The sequence below is a fragment of the Bos indicus genome, chromosome 15 (assembly GCF_029378745.1).
Source record: "Bos indicus isolate NIAB-ARS_2022 breed Sahiwal x Tharparkar chromosome 15, NIAB-ARS_B.indTharparkar_mat_pri_1.0, whole genome shotgun sequence".
NCBI classification, from domain to species: Eukaryota; Metazoa; Chordata; class Mammalia; order Artiodactyla; family Bovidae; genus Bos; species Bos indicus.
In genome coordinates this window covers 82,448,849-82,461,224 of record NC_091774.1, presented here as the reverse complement: position 1 = coordinate 82,461,224, position 12,376 = coordinate 82,448,849, and the positions used below count along the sequence as shown (strand labels likewise).

The window sequence follows — 12,376 nt, the reverse complement described above, 5'->3', positions numbered from 1 at the left end:
ATCGTAGTTGATGAATGCGCGTGTGCGTGAGAATCGCGCTGCTGACACCCAGCCTGCCGCTCCTGCCGTCTCACCGGCTTCTCTCAGTGTCTCTTTCCTAGGATAGCTGACCTTTGTTTTGAAAATATAACTTCACACACACAATTAGTTTATGAACTCACATATATAAAAAGTCAAAGAGGTATCTTCTGCTTACTATTGTGTATAAACCTAAACCTGCCCTGAAAAATAGTCTTAAAAAAAAAAAAAAAAAAAACCAAAGCAGAGAATTCCCTGGCTGTCCACCTGGCTGTCCAGTGCTTAGGACTCGCGCTTTCACTGCCGGGCTCAGCTTCAGTCCCTGGTCAGAGAACTAAGATTCCGCAAGGCTCGAAGCGCAGCCAAACGCAAACCAAAAAACGTGAGACAAACCGGAAATATCCAGGGTGAGCTGCGAGACCACCTCCAGCAGCGTCTCTCCTCCCACCACCTAATTACCAGCTCGATAGGTAACTGCTGTCGGGCCTGTCTTCTTACAGATCTGTGTGTGCAGCTCCAGACTTATGGATCCGTGTTTCTGAAATGATGTCGATGGAAGGAGAGTTTTCATATTGTTCTGGGCCTTGGTTTTTAAGTTAGCAGTTTAAATTAGAAGTCTTCCTTAGTTCATATAAATCTGTTGACATTTTTTTTTTAGCCACAGGGTATTTTATAGTGTGGGTGGACCATAATTTATGTGACTGTATCTCCATTTAGTTTTAATTTGCTCATAAAACTATACTGCTTCTGTGTTTCAAGGAATGTCTTTGTGTATGTATCTTTATAGATATGTCCAATTTTTCTGTAGGATAGGGTCTCAGAAGTAAAATTGCTGAATTGGTCTAGTTTTAGTCCTATCTAAGGGGTTAGTGGGTCTAACCAGGTGGCACAGTGGGAAAGAACCCACCTGCCAATGCAGGAGACGTAAGAGATGCAGGTTCAATCCCTGGGTCAGGAAGATCCCTTGGAAAAGGAAATGGCAACCCACTCCAATGTTCTTGCCTGGAGAACCCCACGGACAGAAGAGCCTGGCGGGCTACAGTCCACGGGGTCACAAAGAGTCAGAGATGACTGAAGTGACTTAGCATGCATGCAAAGGGCTAATAGTTAAAACTGCATTTTCTGGTATTTTAGGCACTGTCTAACGCTTATTTGAGTTTTGGTGTGTTAGTTTGATTTTTTTCTTTCCTCCTTACAGTGAGATTCAAGAGCCAAAGGAATCACCACCAGCTTCTAAAACCTCAGCAGCCGCACAGTTGGATGAGCTGATGGCGCATCTGTGTGAGCTGCAGCATCAGGTGAGCTGGGATGCAGCCCGCAGGGCTTCTCTCTGTGGACCTCCGCCCTGCCCTCCTGCTTCAGAAACTCCCCCATGTCCTTACCGATTCTGCCGGACTCAGTTTAACTCAGTGGATGAGCTCACTGAAGTGTCGCTGATTTACAGTGTGTTGAATTTGTTTCCGGTGTTCAGCAGAACGATTCAGTTCTGTATCTCCACCTATATCTCTATCTGACTTTTTCCTGTTAGAGGTTATTACAAAATATTGAGCATGGTTCCCTGTGCTGTACAGTGGTAGGTCCTTGTTGGTTATCTGTTTTATATATAGGAATGTGTCCATGGTAATCCCAAACTCCTAATTTATCCCTCCCACCCTTTACCCCCAAATGTGCTAAGCAGCTTCAGTCATGTCCGACTCTCTGTGACCCCATGGACCGTAGCCCACCAGCCTCCTCTGTCCATGGGATTCTCCAGGCCAGAAGACTGGAGTGGTTGTCATTTCCTCCTCCAGGGATCTTCCCGACCCAGGGATCGAACCCTCGTCTCTTACATTTCCTGCATTGGCAGGCAGTTCTTTGTCATTAGCACCACCTGGGAAGCCTTTTACCCGCTTGGTAACCGTAATTTTTTTTTTTAGTCTATGGGTTTATTTCTGTTTTGTATATAAGTTTATTTGTGCTGAGTTTTTTTTAGATGTCTTATCTGGATATAAAAGACTCTGTGATACAGGTTCTGATTTCAAGGGGCTTGGAGTGTGCTTAATAAAATGAGATATAAAATGAGGTGACATTTATTAGACTAAAAGACAGACTGTTTGCCACTAAAGCTGGATAAAGTGTGGAAGGGCTGTTAAAGAGACCTCCCTGAGTAAGATAGAGGAGACCCATGGCAAGCTGGAGCATAGCAAGGGAGCGCAAGCATGGCTTTGAAATGAAGGATGCATCCTAAACTCTTACTGAGAGAAAACCCACCCCTCTTGGTCTAGTCTCTGGGCTTCCCTGGTGGCTCAGTTGGTAAAGATATGCCTGCAATGCGGGAGACCCGGGTTTGATCCCTGGGTCAGGAAGATCTTCTGGAGAAGGAAATGACAACCCACTCCAGTACTCTTGCCTGCAGAATCCCATGGACAGAGGAACCTGGAGGCTACAGTCCACAGGGTCGAAAGAGCTGGACACGACTGAGCCACTAAACCACCACCACCACCATAGCTGATCAGCAGTGTGCTAATTTCAGGTGCCCAGCAAAGTGATTCAGTTATATACACACGGACCCTTTTCAAATGCTTTTCCCATTTAGGTTATTGAACTAGAATTCTTAAGGTAGAGAATCCAACCATTCTGAATTGGTTGGGGTATTTGATACGCACACTTGAAGTGACTATGAAGTAATTTCAAGGCAGTGTATAAAAATGTGTGTGACTTGAAGGGCAGGAATCTTATCTCTGTGGCTCACCTTTGGCTTTCCAGTGCTGTTTCTGATGCATTATGAGTAATGCATATTATTAGAGAGACAATGAATAAATATTAGAAACAAGTTTTTTTTAATATTTACAATAAAGCTGAGTGCATTCCTCATCGCATTGTATATCTGAAAATTGTTGTTTAGTTGCTAAATCATGCCAACTGTTTTAAAACCCCATAGACTATAGCCCACCAGGAGCCTTTGTCCTTGGGATTTCCCAGGCAAGAATACTGGCGTGGGTTGCTATTTCCTTCTCCAGGGGATCATTCAGACTCCAGAATGGAACCTGCATCTCCTGAAGTGGCAGGCAGATTCTTTACCACTGAGCCACCAGGGAACCCCATATCTGAAAATACTAGAAAAAAAAAATCTACATTAACAGTTTTTATTGTGTGATGTTTTAAAATTGATTTAACGTGTGTCTTAGTTTGTTTACATTTAAAAATTTATGTTTATTTTTTGAATTAGCCATATCTTTCAGTTCAGTTCAGTCGCACAGTTGTGTCCGATTCTTTGCAACCCCATGAATTGTAGCACACCAGGCCTCCCTGTCCATCACCAACTCCCGGAGTTCACTCAGACTCACATCCATCGAGTCAGTGATGCCATCCAACCATCTCATCCTCTGGCATCCCCTTCTTCTCCTGCCCCCAATCCCTCCCAGCATCAGAGTCTTTTCCAATGAGTCAACTCTTCCCATGAGGTGGCCAAAGTATTGGAGTTTCAGTTTTAGCATCATTCCTTCCAAAGAACACCCAGGACTGGTCTCCTTCAGAATGGACTGGCTGGATCTCCTTGCAGTCCAAGGGACTCTCAAGAGTCTTCTCCAACACCACAGTTCAAAAGCATCAATTTTTCAGTGCTCAGCTTTCTTCACAGTCCAACTCTTACATCCATACATGACCACTGGAAAAACCATAGCCTTGACTTTGTTGGCAAAGTAATGTCTCTGCTTTTCAATATGCTATTTAGGTTGGTCATAACTTTCCTTCCAAGGACTAAGCATCTTTTAATTTCATGGCTGCAATCACCATCTGCAGTGATTCTGGAGCCCAGAAAAATAAAGTCTGACACTGTTTCCACTGTTTCCCCATCTATTTCCCATGAAGTGATGGGACCAGATGCCATGATCTTCATTTTCTGAATGTTGAGCTTTAAGCCAACTTTTTCACTCTCCTCTTTCACTCTCATCAAGAGGCTTTTTAGTTCCTCTTCACTTTCCACATATCTGAGGTTATTGATATTTCTTCCGGCAATCTTGATTCCAGCTCGTGCTTCTTCCAGCCCAGCGTTTCTCATGATGTACTCTGCATAGAAGTTAAATAAGCAGGGTGACAATATACAGCCTTGACGTACTCCTTTTCCTATTTGGAACCAGTCTGTTGTTCCGTGTCCAGTTCTAACTGTTGCTTCCTGACCTGCATAGAGGTTTCTCAAGAGGCGGGTCAGGTGGTCTGGTATTCCCATCTCTTTCAGAATTTTGCACAGTTTATTGTGATCCACACAGTCAAAGGCTTTGGCATAGCCATACCTTTACACTGTACAAAAATCCAGAGTACAACAGTGTTCAGTGAAGTGTTCCCAGCCATCCAGTTCTGCCCCCTGGAGGTATTCAGTATTTTCTATTTTTCACATAATCCTTTCAGAAGCACTCTGAAATATACCAGCAAATAGATGTAATTGTATATATAGACACAGACACATTGCTGTGTTTTTACTTAGTTATTTTCAGGCCTTTTCGATGTTAACCTTTAGAACACGAATTTCTTGAGCATGAACTAACATTATATAATAGGAGAGGGAGGAAGTGTGTCAAATGATAAGTTTCTCGAAGGAAAATGAGCATTTTGCTTAGTGAGATGGTGGGAGGTTGTCCCAGGCAGAGGCCTGAAGCAAAGGGAGCACTTTCTGGAGACTGCGGGGAGCCTGGCTGGGTGTACACAGTGGGGGCTTTTCCTGAGTAATCCAAGATGAAACGGGAAAGGTGAAGTGGGGCAGTGGGCGGAGACGCTGCGACTTCAGCGCCGCAGGCCGTGGAGAAGCACCACAGCCCCCTGGTCCGGAAGGCGCGGTCCTCTGGAAACTGGGAGTTGAGAGAGACGAGCTGGGCAACGGTTCTGTCACTCAAAGTCTCCCTGTTGAATGTTTTATCGCAGCTGCATTGGAGTTTCCCTTTAATAAATCCAACCGGCCACCAAGTTTTATCTGACCACCTCTCACCACCTTCTCCACCGTCACTGGCCCAAGTCATCTCCGATCCCAGCTGTGTTGAAAGTCTCCTGCCTAACGAGCGCCTCTGATGCCTCTTGCTTTGTCCATACCTAATTCCTCACTCAGCTAGCGCAGGGATCTTGTGAATCAGATTCTTTCCCTCTCACGCTTGAAGCGCCCTAATGGTTCCATCACCCTTGGAATAAAACCTGAGCTTTATTAAGTAATAACAATTATTTATTTTTATTAATAAAACCGAAGCTTTGTCCTGCGGGCTCTGTGTGATCATTGCCTCTTTTTCCATTGTTTTCTCCTGCCTCACTCATCTGCACTCCCTCTGTTCTAGCCCTCCTGACCTCTTTTTACTCTTTATGTGTCAGACTATCTCATCCCTCTGGGCCTTCCTTCCCCCTAGAATGCTGTTCTCACAATTATCAATATTTCTGTGTCTCAGTAAATCACTCAAATATCTGCTCAGGTATCAGCTCCTTAACCTTCTCGGATTCCCCTCATCTGAATCCATTCTTCCTCACCATCCCACTCTCTTTTGTCTCAATATATAATTCATATCTCTAACCTGACATCATATCGTCTGTTATTTCTTTAATTGCTTACTGTCTGTTACTCAGAGAAAATAAATTCCATGAGGGCAGACACTTGGTTAGTCTTGAGAACTGCTCTGCACCACGAGCCTAGAACAGTGAGTGGCAGAAATTAGCTGCCCAATAAACACTGCAACATAAATACATAAAAAGATGAATTGTTGACCTGCAGTCATCACAAGAGATAAGGTATCCTCTTCCTATGTTCAATTTCCTACTGCCAGAAGAGATTGGCAAACAGGAAGACTAGTCAGAGTTCATTCAGCCTGAGGAACTTAGAGTGAAAGGGAGATGAAAGCTTTTTTTTTTTTTTGGTGTTGCAATGTTAGATTCTTCCAGCGCCTTGGAGGAAGTTCAGGGAAAGACTAAGAGACAGTGCAGAAGATGCCAGTGAGGCTGACTCTCTTTGTGGTTCTCTTCTTGGTACAGGTTACAGCGAAAGCAGATGCCAGCAAGAAACCCGTATCCGACAGTCAGGATCACAAGGCCTCCCTGGACTCCATGCTGGGGGGCTTGGAGCAGGACTTGCAGAACCTGGGAATTGCCACAGTACCCAAGGGGCACTGTGCCTCCTGCCAGAAACCGATCGCTGGAAAGGTGGGGCGGGCCAACACACTGATGCTACGGCCATCCATGTCTGTGTGTGTTCGTCTCCACCCTCCAAGGACTGCTCTTTCTTCTTATGACCTAAGACGATGTAGTGATACTTACCAATCCTTCACAGTGCTCCGGGTGTGGGACTAAGCACCGTACAAGTCTTCTTTTATCTAATGGTTGCATTATCCCTTCAATCCTGAATTGGGAAGAGCCCCTGGAGGAGGGCATGGCAGCCCACTCCAGTGTTCTTGCCTGGAGAATCCCATGGACAGAGGAGGCTGGTGGGCTACAGTCCATGGGGTCACAGAGAGTCAGACACGACTGAATGACTGAGCACGCATGCACGCATACACACAGCCCTTCAATGGTTGCAAGCTCTTTGTAAAGAAGAGGAAACTGAGGGCCCAGGGTCATTAACTGACATATCCAAGGTCTAGTAAGAGGTCGATGTAAGATCCAAATCCAGGAGACTCTGGCTTGAGAGTTCAAGCTCATAACCATTTTCCTCTACTGCCTTATGGAGAATAATTTTCCCTCTGCTCCCTTGGTTCAAATCTTCCCAGTGCAAAGTGACTAATTATGACTTTCAGCTGCTCCCAGAATCATAGCATGACCACAAATTCCTGCTTGGGCACCATCCTTCATCCAAAGCATTATAAAGGGCGTCGAGACCTGACTTTCCACAGGGTGTGAGATGAGGTGTCCAGATCAGAGGAATAAAAACTGTCATTGGTCTCCTGTTCCCGGGATCCCTTCCAGGCCAAGCATGTCGTCTGTCACCACTGTGCTCTATTTTGTGTCTGTAATTTTCTGGGGCAGTATAGCAGAGTGAGCGTTAATTAAGTTGGGAAAGCGGACACCATGCCGTTATCCGTGAAGTGTGGGCCACAGGTGGAGAAGGGAATAGCAGCCCACTCCAGTACTCTTGCCTGGAGAATCCCAGGGACACAGGAGCCTGGCCGGCTGCAGTCCACGGGGTCACAGACGGTCGGACACGACTGAGCGACTCACACATACACACATACCCACAGGCCGCGTGAGTGCACCCGAGGTCTTGGCCTCAGTGTGGCGTAACTGCAGGGGGTGTCGTTTCCATGGATGCTGTTGAAAGAGCACGCCCCAGAGTCTTGCACACTGCGGACCCCCGAGTGCCCGGGCCCCCACGCCAAGCTTTGCTTCACCCTCCAGGTGATCCACGCACTGGGGCAGGCGTGGCATCCCGAGCACTTCGTGTGCGCCCACTGCAAAGCGGAGATCGGCTCCAGCCCCTTCTTCGAGCGGAGCGGCCTGGCCTACTGCGCTGAGGACTACCACCATCTCTTCTCTCCGCGCTGTGCGTACTGCGCCGCTCCCATCCTGGACGTGAGTGAGCCCGCTGCCCCCGCCTTCGCGCAGTTTTTGTTAGAGCCCGGCTCGTGTTTTACAGCTCTGCAGCCTCCTAATCACTCTCCGTTGCTTTTCCAGAAAGTGCTGACGGCCATGAACCAAACCTGGCACCCCGAGCACTTCTTCTGCGCTCACTGTGGAGAGGTGTTCGGTGAAGAAGGTACGGCCCGGCTGGTTAGCAGGGCTTTTCCCTGATCTTCTCTGCTGGTCCTGGTTCCTGCCTCGACCACCCAGGTGCCCATTGCGGTACCAAACGCCATCCCTTCCAACCTGATCTGACATAGATACCTTTTGCTTAAATGAAAATTTTAAATCAAAATCATACAAATGCATAGTTTAAAATGCAAATACTACGCCAAGAGTAATATTAAAAAACACTCCTTTGCTTTTCCTTTTTCCACCCCCAAGTCCAGTTCTCCTCTCTAAATATTTTAACTTCTTCTGTTACTTACTTGTGGGGCTTTCCAGGCGGCGCTAGTGGTAAAGAACCTGCCTGGCGATGCAGGAGACGCAGGTTCCATCCCTGGTTCGGGAAGATCCCCTGGAGGAGGGCGTGGCACCCCGTTCTTGCCTGGAGAATCCCATGGACAGGGGAGCCTGGCAGGCTATGGTCCGTGGGGTTGCAGAGTCGGACATGACTGAGTGACTAAGCACAGCACAGCACATTATTTACTTGTATATTTTAGACAGTATATTCCTCTATATTGATTTTTTGTCCAATTTTAGCCATTACATGTTAACTTTCTACCAAGACAGATAAGGATTTAGAAATGTTATTACTCCTCCACCCACCCCCAACATAATTCTCCTCCCCTATTCTCTCAGTTATAATTAGGTCATAGTTATAAATCAGATCAGTATTCAGTGTGTACATGTGGACATTGGCATAAATATTGCTCACCACTGAGTCATGTAACACATGGTGATACAGTACAGGGAGGATTTGGGGTTCGTCTGCCTGGTTCAGATCTGGGCTGTGGCATTTATAGCCATATGGTGTTAAAGGGATCTTTGGAGCTTACTTTGCTCATGAGTAAAATGGACCTAATAATAATGCTTACTTTAGGACTTCCCTCGTGGTCCAGTGGTTAAGACTCTGCGCTTCCTATGCAGGAACGTGGGTTTGATTCCTGGTTGGGAATCGAAGCTCTCACATGCCATGTGGCATGACCAAAAAGATTTTTTATTAAGTAAGGAAAAATGATAATGCTTACTGTATAGGGTCATTATGAGGATTTTAAGAGACAATATCAATGTAGTGTTTGCAACAGTGCCTGGCACGTGAAGATGACGAAGATGACGATCAATATCATGATGTCCTTTTCATACACATGTGTTATTTCCTGAAATTAACATCTGGATCCCTTTTTCATTAGCTTAATTCTCATTGTAATTATCACTAATTTATCTGATACAGCTGTGGAATCCTTCTCAAAATGGTCATCCACTTCTGGTAATACGTCAGTTCCATTCGTTTCTTTTTTTTTTTCTTGGAGATATCTGTCCAGGAGACTTTCATCCTTCTGCTCCAGCCTGCCTGCTGAGAAGCAATACTTTATCTCGGGAATCCCTTGTACTAAATCCTTTCCTCCATCTTTGAATATGTATTATTGCTTTTATTTTGGTGGAGCACACCCTCCAGTAGCTCCTGGTAGAAACTTTGAAACCTTGAGCATCTGAAAATATCTTGTCTGCCTTAAGTGTCCTGGACATAGAATTCTAGGTAGAAGCAATTTCCCTCATCATTCTGAAGACAGTGCTTCACTGTCTTCCTGCCTCCATGGCTGAAAGTTTTTTATTAAGATTTTGTTCTTGTTCCTGACCCTTTCTGTGTGACAAGTTTTGCCCCTGTTGCAGGCTTTTTACTCCCTTCTGTTTTCTGCATTGTCTTGATTTTTCTTTCCTGACTTCTTCTTTTTATGTTTGTTTTGAACCAATATGACTCGTGTATGAAATCAGAAAGCTTCTTTTTTCTTTTCCTGTAATTTTAGAATTAATTCACAGGGAAAGTTTTCTTCTAAATAAAAATTTGAGGCAGTCTTATGTCTTTTTTGATTATTTTTAATAAACTACTCTAAATAGAAAAGTAAATTTAAGACACAAAACACAAGTCTAAATCCTTAGGTAATTCATTCTGTATAATGACTAAAGCCTCCAACTTATCTAAAGTGACAGCTACTCTCTCCCCTGGTGGGGTCTTTAAGCTGCAGGAGGCCAGGGAAGAGGGGTGTGGCCGGTCACGGGTCCTTTCTTGCTTTTATTCTCACACCCACTGCTAATCTCCATAGCTGACCCCTCCAGGGTTGAAACAGGGGTGGAAGGGTTTAGCCTGGAGGGCAGAAAGGTTCTAAGTTGTCTAATTTGCTTTGACCTCTCTGGGCTTGGTGTATATTTCACTCTGACTTTCTTTTTGTTGTTGTTTAGTTGCCAAGTCATGTCTGACTCTTTTGTGATCCCGTGGACTGTAGCCTACCAGGCTCCTCTGACGGTGAGATTCTCCAAGCAAGCGTACTGGAGTGGGTTGCATTTCCTTCTCCAGGGGATCTTCCCGACCCAGGGACTGAACCTGGGTCTCCCGCGTTGCAGGCAGACGCTTTATCGTCTGAGCCACCAGGGAAGCTGGCTAGAATGACCGCACTTAATTTCAGGTGCCTCTCTCTATTCAGCGGCCGTAGGCCCTTTAACCAGACTCTCACCTGTGGATCTTTTCCGGGGATGAGTCAAATACCTTCACCTGTACCCCACGCCTGGCAGGGCACCCATACCCAGCTCTCAGAGTGGTCCTGCTGCAGTCCCTCTCTTGACTTGAGGTTCCCGGGACCATACCTCATGCCTCCTGGCGATGGTGGTGGAGCACACTTGGCACAGCTTTCTCAAAGAAATCCCTGTCTCAGCTTCTGTTTCTCTTTGTTGTTGTTCAGTGGCTCAGTCATGTCCCACTCCTCGCGACCCCATGGTCTGCAGCATGCCAGGCTTCCCTGTCCTTCACCATCTCCTGGAATTTGCTCAGACTCATGGACATTGAGTTGGTGATGCCATCCAACCATCTCATCCTTCGTCTCCCTTTCTCTTCTTACCTTCAATCTTTCCCAGCATCAGGGAAAAGATCCTTTCTCTACACCTGTTTGATATCCTAGGTGTAAGGGAAGAGTCCAAGATTTGTGCAGATAGTCCATAACTATCTACTCTGAGGGACGTCTTGCCGCCCACTTTGAACTTTGACATCTATCACATCTTGATGCCCTCTATCCCGTTGCATTGGTCTTTGCCAAGTGCTGCTGAGCTTTGCTTGCCCATTCTTTATTTAAGAATGAATGAGACACTTTAATGCTGACCAGAAGCTCTGTGGGTGAGGCAGAATGCACTGACTGGTGGGCTGGTACTCAGGTAGGGCAATGCACTATTAATATGCAGACCCTTGCATATTAATATTTTAGGTCTTCTGTCTTGAATAAATTTTACCAAAGAGTTGTGCTCTCTGTCAGCTTTACAAAAATTAGTAAAAGGGATTAGGGGATGGGGTTTTTACCATTCAGTATGCCAACTTTTATTTAATTCCCATTTTTTACTAAAACACGTAGAACTTTAATTCTGTCAGGCCTCCCTGGTGGCTCAGACGATAATGGCTCTGAGCTGCTTGTGGCTCTGCCTGCAATGCAGGAGACCCAGGTTCGATCCCTGGGTCAGGAAGATCCCCTGGAGAAGGGACCGGCAACCCACTCCAGTGTTCTTGCCAAGAGAATCCATGGACAGAGGAGCCTGACGGGCTATCGTCCGTAGAGTTGCAGAGTTGGACACGGCTGAGTGAATAACACTTCTAGTAGAAAGCTTGACTTCTTTTCTTATAACAAATGTCCAGCATCCCTGAACATTGAGACCCTCTGACTTGAAATTTACAGAAATAATCATTGCATCTATGGTTCGGATGGGGAATCTGATTTTCTGACAGTTCTTCAGACTTTCGACCAATCCTGCTTCCAGCCTTGAAGACTATTTCATGAATTTAAAACAATCCGAGCCTAAGCCCCTTTGATGTTTTAGAGCTCAGGGTGGTTGAGGGTTTTTTGGCCATGTTACTCAGCATGAGGAACGTGGGATCTTCGTTCCCTGACTAGGGCCCAGACCTGTGCCCCCTGCAGTGGAAGCACAGAGCGTTAACCACCGGACCACCAGGAAGCCCGGGATGGCTTCAGTTTTACCAGCATCTCCCTCTTTAATTATCAGGTTTCAGGGTTTTTGTTGTTGCTGTTCGTTTTGTTTCTGCCAAGCTAGGTGCCACTCTAACACCTACTTTAAATTTTAGACGATTTTGATATTTCACCTGTGGCATGGTCTTCCCTCTTCTCCTTTTTCCCATGAAATCTTTCTGTTTTAAATAAAGGGTATGAAGATAAGCCCCATGTTATGCTAGTTCTCCTGGAGGTCAGGTCTTAAATATCAGGCAGGTTAACATGTGTGTGTGCTAAGTTGCTTCAGTCGGGTCCAGCTCTTTGTGATGCCGTGGACTCCAGCCCTCCAGGCTCCTCTGCTCATGGAATTCTCCAGGCGAGAATACTGAAGTGGGTTGCTATGCCCTCTTCTAGGGATGGAACCCGACCCAGGGATCAAACCCACATGTCTTTTGCCTCTTGCATTGGCAGGCAGCTTCTTTACCACTAGTGCCACCTGGGAAACCCTATGTGTATTCCTGACTGTTATTCACTTAATCCCCAGCACAACTTTGGGAGAATAATTTTACCAAGTATTAGATGGAAGCACTGAGCATCAGGGAGGTAAAGTCACTTTTTTTTTTTTTTAAGTCATGCAGCTAGAAAATCACAGA

The 12,376-nt window shown here is 45.8% G+C and overlaps 1 protein-coding gene across 3 annotated transcripts in view; it reads left to right on the top strand.

The window, feature by feature from the left end:
* LPXN (leupaxin) overlaps positions 1–12,376 on the top strand; it is a 41,781-nt gene that overhangs the window by 20,924 nt on the left and 8,481 nt on the right. For all 3 annotated transcript variants that reach the window (XM_070804317.1, XM_070804318.1, XM_070804319.1), the window contains 4 exons: positions 1,217–1,316; positions 6,001–6,168; positions 7,357–7,530; positions 7,633–7,714. In XM_070804317.1, the coding sequence (XP_070660418.1) occupies positions 1,217–1,316; positions 6,001–6,168; positions 7,357–7,530; positions 7,633–7,714 (524 nt within the window). The remainder of the gene's footprint in view (positions 1–1,216; positions 1,317–6,000; positions 6,169–7,356; positions 7,531–7,632; positions 7,715–12,376) is intronic.